Source organism: Cebus imitator, unplaced genomic scaffold (assembly GCF_001604975.1).
Source record: "Cebus imitator isolate Cc_AM_T3 unplaced genomic scaffold, Cebus_imitator-1.0 Scaffold166, whole genome shotgun sequence".
Taxonomy (NCBI): Eukaryota; Metazoa; Chordata; class Mammalia; order Primates; family Cebidae; genus Cebus; species Cebus imitator.
Genome location: NW_016107481.1, coordinates 2,325,189 through 2,341,853, shown reverse-complemented (window position 1 = coordinate 2,341,853; position 16,665 = coordinate 2,325,189). Strand labels below are relative to the sequence as shown.

At 38.4% G+C, this 16,665-nt stretch overlaps 1 protein-coding gene and 1 pseudogene across 4 annotated transcripts in view; both read right to left on the bottom strand.

The window, feature by feature from the left end:
- Nucleotides 1-16,665, bottom strand: part of BTBD8 (BTB domain containing 8) — a 125,445-nt gene that overhangs the window by 66,253 nt on the left and 42,527 nt on the right. For all 4 annotated transcript variants that reach the window (XM_037744134.1, XM_017544147.2, XM_037744135.1 and 1 more), the window contains one exon: nt 7,870-7,959. In XM_037744134.1, the coding sequence (XP_037600062.1) occupies nt 7,870-7,959 (90 nt within the window). The remainder of the gene's footprint in view (nt 1-7,869; nt 7,960-16,665) is intronic.
- On the bottom strand, nt 10,563-13,216 carry LOC108314965 (annotated as a pseudogene).

Sequence of the window (16,665 nt, the reverse complement as noted above, 5' to 3'; positions counted from 1 at the left end):
TATCCAAAGGATTGTAAGTCGTTCTACCATAAGGACACATGCACACGAATGTTCATTGCAGCACTGTTTACAATAGCAAAGACCTGGAACCAACCCAAATGCCTATCGATGATAGACTGGACAGGGAAAATGTAGCACATATACACCATGGAATATTATGCAGCCATCAAAAACGATGAGTTTGTGTCCTTTGTAGGGACATGGATGAACATGGAAACCATCATTCTCAGCAGACTGACACAAGAACAGAAAATCAAATACCATTCTCACTCACAGGTGGGTGTTGAACAATGAGAACACATGGACACAGGGAGGGGAGCACTACACACTGGGGTCAGTTGGGGGGAAACAGGGGAGAGATGGTGGGGGATGGGGAGTTGGGGAGAGATAGCAAGGGGAGAGATGCCAGATGTAGGTGATAGGGAGGAAGGCAGCAAATCACACAGCTACGTGTGTACCTATGCAACAATCTTGCATGTTCTTCACATGTACCCCAAAACCTAAAATGCGATAAAATAAATGGAAAAAAAAAAAGACAGGCCAACATTCAAATTCAGGAAATACAGGGAACACCATAAAGATGCTCCTCAATAAGAGCAACTCCAAGACACATAATCATCAGATTCACAAAGTTTAAATGCAGCAAAAAATGCTAAGGGCAGCCAGAGAGAAAGGTTGGGTTACCCACAAAGGGAAGCCCATCAGACTCACAGCAGATCTCTCAGCAGAAACTCTACAAGCCAGAAGAGAGTGGGGGCCAATATTCAACATCCTTAAAGAATTTTCAACGCAGAATTTCATATCCAGCCAAACTAAGATTCATAAGAAAAGAAGAAATACAATCATTTACAGACAAGCAAATGCTGAGGGGATTTTGTCACCACCAGGCCTGCCTTACAAGAGCTCCTGAACAAAGCACTAAATATGGAAAGGAACAACTGGTACCGGCCACTGCAAAAACATACCAAATTGTAAAGACCATCAACATTGTGAAGAAACCACATCAACTAATGGACAAAATAACCAGCTAGCATCATAATGACAGGATCAAATTCATGTATAAAAATACTACTTTAAATGTAAATGGGCTAAATGCCCCAATTAAAAGACACAGACTGGCAAATTGGAATAAAGAGTCAAGACCCATTGGTGTGCTGTATTCAAGAGATCCATCTCTCGTGCGAAGACACACACAGGCTTAAATAAAGGGATGGAGGAATATGTACCGAGCAAATGGAAAGAGAGAGAGGAAAAAAAGCAAGGGTTGCAATCCTAATCTCTGATAAAACAGACTTTAAACCAACAAACATCAAAGCGACAAAGAAGGGCATTACATAATGGTAAAGAGGTGAATGCAACAAGAAGAGCTAACTATCCTAAATATATATGTACCCAATACAGGAGCACCCAGAATCATAAAGCAAGTTCTTAGAGATCTACAGAGACTTAGACTACCACACAATAATAGTGGAAGACTAACACCACACTGTCAATATTAGACAGATTAACGAGACAGAAAATTAACAAGGATATTCAGGATTTGAATTCAGCTCTGGACCAAGGTGACCTAATAGACATCTTCAGAACTCTCCACCCCAAATCCACAGAATATACATTCTTCTCAGCACCACACTGCACTTATTCTAAAATTGAACACATAATTGGAAGTAAAATACTCCTTAGCAAATGCAGAACAGAAATCATAATAGTCTCTCAGACCACAGTGCAATCAAATTATAACTCAGGATTAAGAAGCTCACTCAAGAGTCGGGCATGGTGGCTCAAGCCTGTAATCCTAGCACTTTGGGAGGCCAAGGTGGGTGGATCACCTGAGGTCAGGAGTTCACGACCAGCCTGGCCATCATGGTGAAACCCCATCTTTAAAAAAAAAAAAAAAGAAGAAGAAACTCACTCAAAACCACACAACTACATGGAAACTGAACAACCTGCTCCTGAAAGACTACTGGGTAAATAACGAAATGAAGGTAGAAATATATAAGTTTTTTGAAACCAATGAGAACAAAGACACAACACACCAGAACCTCTAGGACACAGCAAATGCAGTGTTTAAAGAAAAATTTTCTAGCACTAAATGCCCATAAGACAAAGCAGGAAAGAGCTAAAATTGGCATCCTAACATCACAATTAAAAGGATTAGAGAAGCAAGAGCAAACAAATTCAAAAGCTAGCAGAAGACAAGAAATAACTAAGGTCAGAGCAGAACTGAAGGAGACAGAGACACAAAAAATGCTTCAAAAAAATCAATGACCAGGATCAGTTTTTTGAAAAGATCAACAAAATAGATAGATTGCTAGCCCGACTAACAAAGAAGAAAAAAAGGAGATAGAGACATGAAAAACCCTTTAAAAAAAAAAAAAATCAATGAATCCAGCAGCTGGTTTTCCGAAAATATCCATAAAATAGACCCCTAGCCAGACTAATAAAGAAGAAAACAGAGAAGAATCAAATAGACACAATAAAAAATGATAAAGGGGATATCACCACCAGATACAAACTACCATCAGAGAATACTATAAACACCTCTAAGCAAATAAAACAGAAAATCTAGAAGAAATGGATAAATTCCTGGACACATACACCCTCTTAATTCTAAACCAGGAAGAAGTCTAATTCCTGAATAGACCCATAACAAGTTCTGAAATTGAGGCAGTAATTAATAGCCTACCAACCAAAAAAAAGTCCAGGGCCAGATGGATTCACAGCCAAATCCTACCAGAGGTACAAAGAGGAGCTGGTACCATTCCTTCTGATACTATTCCAAACAACAGAAAAAGAGGGATGCCTCCCTATCTTATTTTATGAGGCCATCAACCTGATACCAAAACCTGGCAGAGACACATACATGCAAAATTTCAGGCCAATATCCATGTTGAACATCGATGTGAAAATCCTCAATAAAATACTGGCAAACTGAATCCAGCAGCACATCGAAAACCTTATTCATCACAATGAAGTCAGCTTCATCCCTGGGATGCAAGGTGGGTTCAACATACGCAAATCAATAAATGTAATCCATCACATAAACAGAACCAGTGGCAAAAACTACATGATTATCTCAACAGATGAACAAAAGGCCTTCAATAAAATTCAGTATCCCTTCATGCTAAAAACTCAATAAGCTAGGTATCGATGGAATATATCTCAAAATAGTAAGAGCTATTTATGACAAACCCATAGTCAATATCATGCTGAATGGGCAAAAGTGGAAGCATTCCCTTTGAAAACTGGCACAAGACAAGGATGCCCTTCCTCACCACTCCTATTCTCCTATTCAACATAGTATTGGAAGTTCTGGCCAGGGCAATCAGGCAGGAAAAAGAAATAAAACATATTCAAACAGGAAGAGAGGAGGTCAAATTGTCTCTATTTGCAGACAACATGATTGTATATTTAGAAGACCCAATCATCTCAACCCAAAATCTCCTAAAGCTGATAAGCAACTTCAGCAAAGTCTCAAGATACAAAATCAATGTGCAAAAATCACAAGCATTCCTATATACCAATAACAGACAGAGAGCCAAATCATAAATGAACTCTCATTCACAATTGCTACAAAGAGAATAAAACACCTGGGAATACAACTAACCTCTTCAAGGAGAACTACAAACCACTGCTCAAGGAAATGAGAGAGGACACAAACAGATGGAAAAACATTCCATGCTCATCGATAGGTGGAATCAATATCATGAAAATGGCCATACTGTCCAAAGTAATTTATTGATTCAATGCTATCCCCATCAAATTACCATTGACTTTTCTCACAGAATTAGAAAAAACAACTTTAAATTTCATGTGGAACCAAAAAAGAGCCTGCATAGCCATTACAATCCTAAGCAAAAAGAACAAAACTGGAGACATCACACTACCTGACTTCAAACTATACTACAAGGCTACAGTAGCCAAAACAGCATGGTACTGGTACCAAAACAGAGATATAGACCAATGCAACAGAATGGAGGCCTCAGAAACAATGCCACACATCTACAACCATCTGATCTTTGAGAACGCAACAAAAACAAGCAATGGGGAAAGGATTCCCTATTTAATAAATGGTGTTGGGAAAACTGGCTAGCCATGTGCAGAAAGCTGAAACTGGATCCCTTCTTTATACAAAAATTAACTCACGATTGATTAAAGACTTAAACATGAGACCTAAAATCATAAAAACCCTAGAAGAAAACCTAGTCAATACTATTCAAGACACAGGCATGGGCAAAAACTTCATGACTAAAACTCCAAAAGCAATGGCAACAAAAGCCAAAATTGACAAATGGGATCTAATTAAACTAAAGAGCTTCTGCACAGCAAAAGAAACTATCATCAGAGTGAACAGGCAACCTATAGAATGGGAGAAAATTTTTGCGGTCCATCTGACAATATCCAGAACTTAAACAAGTTTACAAGAAAAAAATAAACAACCCCATCAGAAAGTAGGCAAAGGATATGAATGGACCCTTCTCAAAAGAAGACATTTATACAACCAACAAACATGAAAAAAGCTCATCATCACTGGTAATTAGAGAAATGCAAATGAAAATCACATTGAGATACCACCTCATGCTAGTTAGAATGGCAATCATTAAAAAGTCAGGAAACAACAGATGCTGGAGAGGATGTGGAGAAATAGGAACACTTTTACAAACTGGTGGGAGTGTAAATTAGTTCAACCATTGTGGAAGACAGTGTGGCGATACCTCAAGGATCCAGAATCAGAAATACCATTTGACCCAGCAATTCCATTACTGGGTATATACCTAAAGGATTATAAATCATTCTAGCACAAAGACACATGCACACATATGTTTACTGAGGCACTGTTCACAATAGCAAAAACTTGGAACCAACCCAAATGCCCATCAATGATAGAATGGATAAAGAAAATGTGGCACATATCCACCATGGAATACTATGCAGCCATAAAAACGAATGAGTTCATGTCCTTTGCTGGGACATGGATGAAGCTGGAAACAATCATTCTCAGCAAACTAACACAAGAACAGAAAACCAAGCACCACATGTGCTCACTCATAAGCAGAAGCTGAACAATGAGAACAAATGGACACAAGGTGAGGAACATCAAACACCAGGGCCCGTTGCGGGCTGGGGACTAGGGGAGAGAGAGCATTAGTAAAAATACCTAATGTAGATGATGGGTTGATGGGTGCAGCAAACCACCATGGCACGTGTACACCTATATAACAAACCTGCACATTCTGCACAGGTATCCCAGAACTTAAAGTATTTAAAAAAAAAAAAAAAAAAAAATTCTATTATCCCCATTCACAAATTACCGAAGGTAGTTCCTCTTGAAAAATACTATGTGTATTATATCTCAGTATTTAGCAAATTACTAATTCACTGAAAATATGGTGGTTCCTTCTGTAAGGACAGATAAGATTGTCTTCGAATCTACTAAGAGAAAATATCCTGCAGACATGCAACAGTGACACAGTTTCAAAAGAAGCTGCTGGTTATGCAAATCAGGCATTGCTGTCCTGGTATTGGGAAAGGCCCTCACTTGAACCTTTTCTCTCTAGAAAATGAGAACAATTTAATTTAGAGAAAGAAGGAATAGTCAATATTAATGAGCACTACATACTATGCCAGTTTCTTTCCTTACAGTATCTCATTTAATCTTTTCAACAACTTCAGGAAGCTCAGTAAAGTTAAGGAATGGCATGTAACAAGTTAGGACTGCATATACTACTGCCTGTAATGACACCAAGGTTTATGATCCTTCTATTACATCACACTCCTCATGGAAACATCTGCCCAGTTTATAATAACTTAATGGGAAACTGGAATTTGTGTATTGTTTCAATATACAAATTCCTAAAAGATGTATCTTTTAAAGTAAAATTCCTTAATCCCCTTTAGCCTTCCAACAGCTTTATTTGACACAATGCTAATAAAATTTTAAGTAGCAATTTGAGACAATCAATTTGATACATGATGCAACAGGGAAAGGCAAAACATATCATCACACTGTGTGATAATAATAATAATAATAAAGCACATAGAAGAAACTATGTATCCACCAGGTGATACTTTCTTCCTTTAGTGTTGCCAAACCTTACTTTATCAAGCAAGATAAAGCAGTTGAACAACAACAACAAAAGTATCTTCATTTTCAATGCATTAGCATTAGGAGTTAATAAGCCAGTTAGAGGTGAGCCTCCTCTGTTAATAAAGCAGCTCTAGGTAAAATGAACCAGTGAGAAACAAAGCCTTGCTTACAGTAAAAGTGAAGGGAAAACACTGTAAGAGGGGTGAGGCTGGTCACGGCTGACACTAACACAATGTACAGTCTACTTTTTTGGATGACATTTTGAAACTACTTGGGCTACTTTTATTTGGCTTTCTCTTAAACTACTAAAAGTTGGTCAGCAGGAGTCAAGCCACATTGCAAAAGGAGTTATTTATCCATTACTTCCATTGTAAATTAAAGACAGAAAATTACAGGTATAATAATTGATGTCACCATTTCTTTCTTGCCCACTAACCTCTGCCCAGTGGTCTATTAATAAAATAGACCTCATCTTTAAAAGCCTGAGTGTTTGAATGTTTAATCTCATCAGTTCATGAGTGGTGATTAAGGAATACTAAAAAAAAAAAAAAAAAAAAAAAAAAAAAAAAAAAAAAAAAAAAAAAAAAAAAGGACTCCCCCTTGCCTTTATTCCTATAGCTAAACTCAGAGGTCACCTTGAACTATATAAAACAGATAAAAGTTGAAGGGGCACCCCTTTCAAAATGGCCTTCCCTTATGAAGATCCCAATCCTATGCCATGGGTTTCTCCTAATGTGCCTACCATGAACTTTAGGGTTCTGTAGGACACAGATTTACACAGTAGAGAAGAAGAGCAGTCTGAGCTAGCTCAAGAACACATAACGGGAAAACTTTTAAGTTTCTTCAGTGACTGTGGTGGAATGAACTCTGAATTATGAATTGACAAATGTGATTTAAGCTGGGCGCAGTGCTTCACACCTATAATCTCAGTACTTTGGGACGTCAAGGTGGGAGGATTACTTGAGACCAAGAGTTTGAGACTGGCCTGGGCAACATAAGACCTCATCTCTACTAAAAATCAGAAAAACTAGCAAGGTGTGTTGGTACACATCTACAGTCCCAGCTACTTGAGAGGCTGAGGCAGGAGGATCACTTGAGCCCAAGAGGTTGAGTCTGCAGTGAGCCATGATTGTGTCACTGTACTCCAGTCTGGGCAACACAGCAAGATCCCATCTCAAAAAAAATAAAAAAATAAAAAAAATAAAGAAACTACCTGTTATGAACTGAATGTCTGTGTTCCTTCCAAATTCATACGGTAAAGCCCTAACCCCTCAGTGTGGTCATATTTAGAGATGGGGCCTCTAAGGAAGTAATTAAGGTTAAACGAGGTCACTGGGTCCTTGATCTGATAGGATTAGCTTCCTTAAAAGAAGAAATACCATAAAACTCTCTCTCCAAGTACACCCACCAAGGAAAGGCCATGTGAGTGTGCATCAAGAAGGCAGCAGAGTGCAACCCAGGGGCAGAGCCCTCATCAGACACCAACCCTACTGGCACCTTTATCTTGAACTTTCAATCTCCACAACTGTGAGAAAACAAATACCTGTTGTTTAAATCACCCAGTTTGGGTATTCTATTACAGAAGCATAAGCAGATTAGCACATTACCTCTATTAATAAATGCTCTCTACTACTTCCTGCTTCAGAAAACGTACTTTGTTGAATTCTACATGAGAAATATTTAATTGAACATCCAGGGAAATCAGATTCAGAAAAAGTGCTCTGTATGAAATACAATTTGCAATCGTTTGCAGTCAAATGGCCCTGTAAAAATATGCTTACCCTTGAAGAGAAACATACTCTTGGGAGCTTTCAGCCCAACAGCCTCTCAGCATAGCAGCAAAGTAACTAGATCTGGCTCTCAAAATGGCCCTAAAGGGAAGAGCGGGGAGAAACACAGGTAAACATTTACATATTATGAAAAATGCAATTTTTAATGACAATTTTCATCTTTATGTATTAAAATATAATAATCTATTTGTTTTGTTTTCACTGGCAGGATTATTATACAATAAAACTTATAAGCTTATATTTATACCTAAGGGATTTTTTTTTTTAAGAGACAGAGTCTTCCTCTGTCACCCTGGCTGGAGTGCAATGGCATGATCATACCTTACTACAGCCGTGAACTCCTAGGCTCAAGTTTGCTCCTCCTACCTCAGCCTCCCAAGAAGCTAACACTACAAGGCATGCACCCATTTTGATTTTTAAATTTTTTGTACAGACAGGGTCTCACTATGTTTTCCAGGCCAGTCTCAAACTCCAGACCTAAAGTAACCCTCCTACCCCAGCCTCCTGAAGTACTGGGCTTTATACCTAAGTATTTCGATTGTTTAAAACATTAATTCCAATGTCCTTGTTATCTTTTAACTTTCTTCTCTTGAAGGCTCTTTATTTTTTAATCTTATAAAAACATAACTTTGATGTTTAATTTTTTTAATATAAAAAGGTAGCTAAAGACAAAGTACACATCAGCAAACACTCATTTAATGTAGATTATTTTGGAAATTTAAAAAATTTTAAGAAGATGTCCTCCTATCCCATACTAAAGTGTAAATCAAGGCTCTTTCTCAGATTTGTACTTCATAATTAGTAACAATATGAAACATTTTCAAATCTACGGGAAAAAAAAAAACCTCCCATGACCAATCTAAATTACCTGGGAAAGCGTAGGAGAGGTGATCAATAATCACAACCAGTTTTGTAGAGATGGAAAAATGCTTGCAGTCACTCCCAAATATATTCCTATATTACATTATATGTAATTCACAATTGAAATAAATGCCTACTTACAGAACTATGAAATTCTATTTAAAAAATAATAGGCCAGTTGGGGTTGCTCACGCCTAGAATCCCAGCACTTTGGAGGCCAAGGCGGGTGGATCACCTGAGGATCGGAGTTCAAGACCAGCCTGGCCAACATGATGAAACCCCGTCTCTACTAAAAAAAGACCAAAAATTAGCCAGGTGTGGTAGTGGGCACCTGTAATCCCAGCTACTTGGGAGGGTGTGGCAGGAGAATCACTTGAAACCAGCAGGTGGAGGTTGCAGTGAGCCAAGATCACACCACTGCACTCCAGCGTGGGCAACAAGAGGGAAGCTTCTTCTCAAAAAAAATAAAAATAAAACAAGAGAAACTGTTAGTTATCATTGGAATAATGTAACTCACAAGGCTAGAAAATATTAAAATACAGTTCAGACTCAAAACACAGTTTACTTTTAATAAAAAGTTTACTATAGAAATAAATGCTAGATAGGAAAATAGGACTTATGTAGGATGGCCTTTTAAACCAATTTGAAAAAACACAGACACACCAAAACCTACCCCCAACACACCAGAAATTCTATCTGAAATAAAAAGGAAGGAATAAAGGCTAAAGTAAAAACTTTGGTCAGGCACAGTGGCTCATGCCTATAATCCCAATACTTTGGGAGGCCATGGCGGGTGGATCACTTGAAGTCAGCAGTTCATGACCAGCCTGGCCAACATGGTAAAACCCCTTCTCTACTAAATATACAAAAATTAGCCAGGTGTAGTGGCTGTGCCTGTAGTCCCAGCAACTTGGGAGAATTGCTTGAACCTGGGAGGCTGAGGTTACAGTGAGCAGAGATTAAGCCACTGCACTCCAGCCTAGGTGACAGAGCAAGACTCTCTCAAACAAAACAAAACAAACGAAAAGTAAAAAAAACTTCCAAAATCTCATGTCCCAGTGAATTTAGTGGGGAAAAATTACAGACAATGACCTTTGTCAGCTTGACACTTCTCACTTTAGCAATATCACCTCCATTTCTGTTATGATTTTCATTCCAACTATTTCAAATTGTAGCAAATTCATTCCAACTATATCTGGTTGTAGCAAATTCAATCTCCTGGAATCAGCTTGATAAGCATAGATTATACTAGAGTCAACTGAAGAACGTATATTAACCCAAAGCCCTAAATTAACAACCAAGAGTGTAGACCTCAAATTCTGGTTTGCAATTCAGCATCTGATCAATATTTGGCACTAGATGGATAAAGGTCTAATCAGAATTTGTAAGCAGAGGCAGATGTAGTTAAATCATAACCCAATATTTGCAGTCTGTGATCTGGTTCCAAACTTAAAAGGCAGGTACAGATAGCCACATCTAACAATATTTCAGAATTGGAGTGAAAACATCAATAACAACATATAAACAAAACCAGGCAAATTAGCTTGGCAAACAAAAATTCTGGCAAAAAAAAAGGCACAAAATTGATCATACCCATGGATAATTAGCATAAATGAGCATTTTCCCACTCTTAAACTAGTTTAATTACAGGCAGATTTTTTTTATTAAGATTTTTCTGTATCTGAGGGAATGTATTCTCTTTCCAGGTCCACAAGGCGGCATAGTTTCAAGGGCAAGAACTTCCAGCAACCAACCGGGGTCTTAAGGGTCATTGTTTTAATTTTCATGCTTGTGGGAAAATAATCAAAGTCAATCACTCCAGCTGAAGTTTGAAGGAACACCTTTCATAGGTCAAAGGGCTTGGAGAAGGAGGGAATTCCTCCCAGGTTAAAAGTCCCCTTCTTCTACACCCCTTCAGATTCCATATTTGGGTCCCCTTCCACACTCTTCATGGAAGCTTTCTCTCATCTTTTTCTCTCTCCTATTTCTCTTTCTCTGCCTAAATAAATCACTTCTCTGCAAAAACTCTTTGGGGTCCGATATTTTCTTTCAAGCACACCGTGCCGTGGCCCCCTCTCCTATTCTTGGGTGAGAGACCAAGAGTCTGGAAAAAATCCTCTTGGGGGAAACTGTGCCTCCCCTGTACCCCAAAACCTGGCAACATATCCATTTTTCCTAATCCTTAGAGCTTAATGAGAAGTCATTTATTTTATAAAGAAATACAGTATATATGGCCACAGTCTAAATATGCTTAAAACTGGAAAGTTATGTGAGTTAAAAACAACAACAACAACAACAAAAAACACTTATACTGTTACATCATTACTCTACGGTAATTCAACTGATGCTGAGATCTGCCCTCACTGCCCAGAGGTTGAATACTAACTTTGCCCAAAGTGAAGCAGTAACAACAAATACTCCATGAAACTCTATTTGTTTAATTGTGTAAGAGCATTTATAATGCTCCAAATTAAAAATGGTCTAATAAAAGCAACTTTTAATATATAAACAGACAAGAAGCTGTGATGTCAGTGGCCACTTGGCATTGCAGATAGGGAAAATAAAGTGTTCTGCATGAGTGAAGCATGGATTGGGAGAGGAGAAAGGGAGGCCCAGGAGGCAAATTTCAGACAGATAGTGACACAAAACTGTCAAAAATTGTACTGCTGGATGTTTCGTTTGAGGATGTCTGAGCATTGGCCAAGCACATTCAAATCTAGCCTGGTCTAGCTTAATGCACGTCAAGGGCCATGTGCAACCACTGTGGCAGCAGGAGGATGATTCAACAGTAATGCAAGTTCACGAAAATAATCAGAAGGCCCCAATCTTCCCACTTCAACAAACTCTTCATTTTCTGACCGATGTTGTAGCATAGCAGCTGACCCCTCTAAAATAATAAGGAACTCATCCCCTGGTTCTCCCTGCAACACAATCTTCTGCAAATTTTCAAACTTGACTGGTTCCAGTGCGTCAGCTACCATAAGATGCTCCCACTTATCTGGAGATTCTAAAATAGACACTTTACTAAGGAATTCCTCATACATCTTCCACTTTCTCAGTGTGCTTCCCATATGGATTCTTCTATAACTGTGTCAGCTGGTACACTACCATTTCACATTTGCCTTTGCTTTGACAGTAGCTACTCTAGGTGTTCCATAAATAAAAATAAATTCTCCAAAGCTCCTTCCTTTCTCAACACTGGTTGCCCATTCATCATTGACACAACATCCTTCTCTCCTTCATCAATCACATAGAAGTTATCCCCTTCATCACTTTGCAAAATAACTGTCTCTCCAGTGATAAAGGAGACTGGAAACATGGCATCAAAAATATCACTTCTCTCATTATCATCAAAATGTGAAATCAGGACATTCTTTTCAATAGCTTTGGCTAAAGCCATTGCCTTATAACGACTTTAGGTATAATCTTATACTCTTTTGGTATAATCTTTCTAACATATGATGCAGCATCTACCTCCATGTAGACTTCAGTGCTGACGGCACCTTGTCGCCTCTGATCTTTAACCACTGGGTTGCGTGGAGGAGGGGAGATTTCATCCTCCTTGAGTCTGTACAAGTGCCTTCTTCCTGCAGACTAAATTTATTTTGCCTCTTCCTCCAACCTCTCAAAGTGTTTCCTGAGGAATGCCATTGGTCCCTTGGGCTGAGCAGTACACAACTGTACAACAGAATCTTTAAGCAGTGCCTGAATGTGCTTCTGGAGGTAGAGCTCACATTCTCAAAGGCTATGCACCTCCTCTCTGGCAGCAGTGCCACCAGACCCATGATTCTTTGTCCCTCTCTGGGTGTCTCAGGTCACCTCTATTCTTTCTTCTGCTCTTCACTTCCTATCCACGTGGCTTTCATGAGCTTCCCTCTTCTCTCATCTGCTCCTCTGTCCACCCCACTCTCTCTCCAGACTCCCTCAATGCCTCTCAAAGGCTCTTGACAACAATAGAAACTATGTGCATGACTAAGAGGAATAAATCATTTATAAATGGAGAAACAAAGACCAAAGATATTACTTTAAATCTTGGGGAAATATTCATAAGAGACTAAATTGTCAATTAAACATTTTTTAATAAAAAAACAGATTCTACAATATCTTAGAAAATAAAAATAGGGACAACTCTAAATTAAAAAGATTTTTAAATAAGAAAAAGAGCTTACAATTCTAAAGATCCTGAGTTCTAGTTCAAAACTCACTGTAATTATCTTCAAGAAAGGATATATCTTGTTTGAAAAAAATGACAAGAAAGGTATTTTCTTTTGAATTACCATTCTACCTTCTCAAATAAAATGCTAATTAATTCATTCTTTAAAAGGAAATTTTAAAAAAATATAGAGAGACAGAGTCTCACTATGTTGCTCAAGCTGGTCTCAAACCCCTGGGCTCCAGGAACCCTCCTGTCCCAGCCTCTCAAAGTACTCAGACTACAGGTATTGATCGACTTACGACCTATGCAACTTACGACCATTCGACTTTACGACCACAATCGCTAGCCACAACTGCTCCGCTGTAGATTTTTGGAAACACTACAACATTTTGATGTGTATCAAAAATATCGCTACCGCCTGGGAGGCTGTGACGACAAAGTGCATGAATGGCATCTGGAAAATTGTGTTAAGTGCTATGTTAACGATTTTGACAGATTCGACAGTGAACATGAACTTGAAACGATTCAGGAAAAAATAGTAAAACTCACTAAAGACCTCTCTTTGTAGTGTGAAATGGAAGATGTCGAAGAGTTGCTAGACAAAGAATCCGGAGAACTTACAAATGAAGAGCTAATCGAACTGGAAGAAGAAGAGTGGCGGAAGAAGAAAGAAGAGGAGGAGCCAGAAAGAAAGTTCACCACTAAGGGATTATCAGACGGTTTTTCTTTACTGAATAAAGTTCTTATACATTTCGAAGCAATGGACCCAAACATCGAATGATTTGCAAGGATTGAACAGATGGCGCACGATGTGTTTTGTCCATATTGTGAAATTTATGAAGAAAAAAAGAAACATACAATTCAGACAAAGCTCACCATGTTTATGAAAAAACCCCAATTGGACTCAGATGACGACATCAACGATCCGCAGCCAAGCACCAGCGGCCAATAAAATGTTTCGTACGTGTTTATATATTTTGATATGTTTTGCAACTGGGAAAATGTTTCCTATGGTATTTTTTACACCTGTATTTTGTATTTTTGTATGCACCTGTATTTTGTAATTTTGTATGTTTTGCAAATATTAAACCAGTTGTACTGGTAATGCAGTGTTTTACTTAAACCTGACGAATGTAAAAATAAGAAACAAAATGGTGTAGAGATGATACAAATGGCATAAAATGAACAAAGAAAATTATGATATATAATAATTAAAGAAAATTATGATAAAATACGACTTAAAGATTTTTATAACATCATTTCACAGTATTGTACATATAGCCTACTCAACTTACGACCAAATTGTGTTACGACCGGTCTGTCGGAACCAATCGTGGTCGTAAGTCGAGGACTAGCTGTACAGGTATTAAATCACCAAACTTACCCTCATTCTTTCTTTTTCTTTTACTATAGACAGGGTCTCTTGCTCTTTCACCCAGGCTGGAGTAGCACAACCGTAGCCCACTGCAGCCTCAAACTCCTGGCTAGCCTCATCTCTAATCCAACAGATACTGTATTCTGTGATCTACACTACTCTAAGTGCTGGGAATACAGCAGTAAATGAGATACACGGAACAATGTTATATTCCAGTGAAGGGTGGAGGACAGGGAGAAGAGAAAGACACTTCTGGCAATGGCTTCTTAGGTTGTCTCAGATCAACGCTCCTGCTGAAAGCAGCTAGGAGAGATGGACAAAATATATATATTTAAGAAAGAAGAAGAAAAAACAGGAAAGCATGCTTTGAAGGCATCAGAACACTACCACAGTGGTTAGAAGAGTTACACAAGTTAGGAGAGAGAAGACAAAAGAAGAGGCCCAAGTATTTGAGGTAACTTTTTCCATTGAGGCAACTTTTTCCATAGAGGCAATTGCTAAATCTGAAAACAACAGCTAGAAGGCTGATAAGCTGAGTATAACTTCTGGCAATCTTCACACAAATTGGAACTAGGGACCCATCAAAGAGGAGGGGTTTTGGTAGGTAACCCAGGATTTCAGTTGGGCCCCGAAGGGCCACATTCTAAAATGAAGAGTGAACAGGAAATAGACAAGCCCTTAGTAGACTTGTGACTTAAAAGCCAGTTTTGAATCATCTCAGTCCTTGACTGGAACAAAGTGATTAGCATCTATTCTGCCAGCCAGCCAAAGGCAAAAGGAAATGCCATCTGCATTAAAATATCACTTTGAGTATCAAATTATTTCTACAAATTTTCAATAAAATGTCTAGTAATCACCCAAAGATTTAATAATGAACAACTAGAAAATAAAAGAAAAAATTTCCATTTACACTAGTATCAAAAAAGTTCACCCCAACGTATGTTTTCAGAAAGGGCATCTCACTGAGTTCCTCCTAACTCATTACTTGACTGGCAAATTATGACATGGAGATATTTCCATTTCTGTGGGAATTTTATGCAGAAAATAATATGGACAGAAAAAAAAAGGTCAAATACATAGCAACAAATGTAACAAAACATGTGTAATATCTCTACACTAAAAGCTATAAAACCCTGCTGGGATAAATGTTAAAGACCTAATGGAGAGCTAAAGTATACTCACGGATCTGAAAGTTGAAACTGTTAATATAGCCATTCTTCCTAAATTAGTTTCTTGATTTAACACAATCCCAATGAAGCATTTTTAGTAGCAGTGGATAAGTTGATTCTAAAATATATATGAAAATGCAAAGGACCCATAATTGCCAAAGCAACCATCAACAAAGAATAAAGGTGGAAGATATGATTTCAGGCAACATGATGTCACTTACTATAAAGTAGCAATAATCAAGATAACATGGTATTGATGTAAGGATGGACAAATAAATCACTGGAACAGAATTGAGAGTCCAAAAATAAATCCACATATATATGGCCAGTTGCTTTTCATGAAGGTGTTAAGATAATTCAATGGGGGAAAAGACAGTCTTATCATCAAAAGGTACTGGAACAACCGATGATTTGCAGAAAAAGAAATGAGACTTGACACTTGCCTCACACCATTACAAAAAACTTAAATCTAGAATATACAGATTTAAGAGAACTATAACAACTTATTTAGAAGAACTATAATAAGATAACCCCACTAAATATGGGCAAGAACAACAAAAAACATCAGGTAAGAACCACTTGCTTGAAATAGTTTTACTTCAAAGCTAAAGTTTATAGCTAATTATAAAAAATGACATTCTTGGCCAGGCATGGTGGCTCACACTAGTAATCCCAACACTTTGGGAGGCCAAGGTGGGTGGATCACTTGAAGTCAGGAGTTCAAGATCAGCCTGGCCAACATGGCGAAATGCAGTCTCTACTAAAAATACAAAAATTAGCTGGGCATAGCAGCACATGCCTATAACCATAGTTACTAGGAAGGCTGAAACACAAGAATCACTTGGACCTCGGGGGCAGAGCTTGTAGTGAGCCGAGATCATGCCACTGCACTCCAGCCTGGGCCATAGAGTGTACTCCAGCCTGGGCTACCAAGTGAGACTCTGTTTTAAAAACAAACAAAAAGGCTGGGCACAGTGGCGCATGCCTATAGGGCTGATCACAAGGTCAAGAGACAGAGACCATCCGGGCCAACATGGTGAAGCCTTGTCTCTACTAAAAACACAAAAATTAGCTGGGTGTGGTGGCAAGTGCCTGTAGCATCAAGCTATTTGGGAGGCTGAGGCAGAAGAATCGCTTAAACCCGGGAGGCAGAGGTTGCAGAGAGTCGAGATCTCACCACTGCACTCCAGCCTCGGCAACAAGGTGAGACTGTTTCAAAAAAAAAA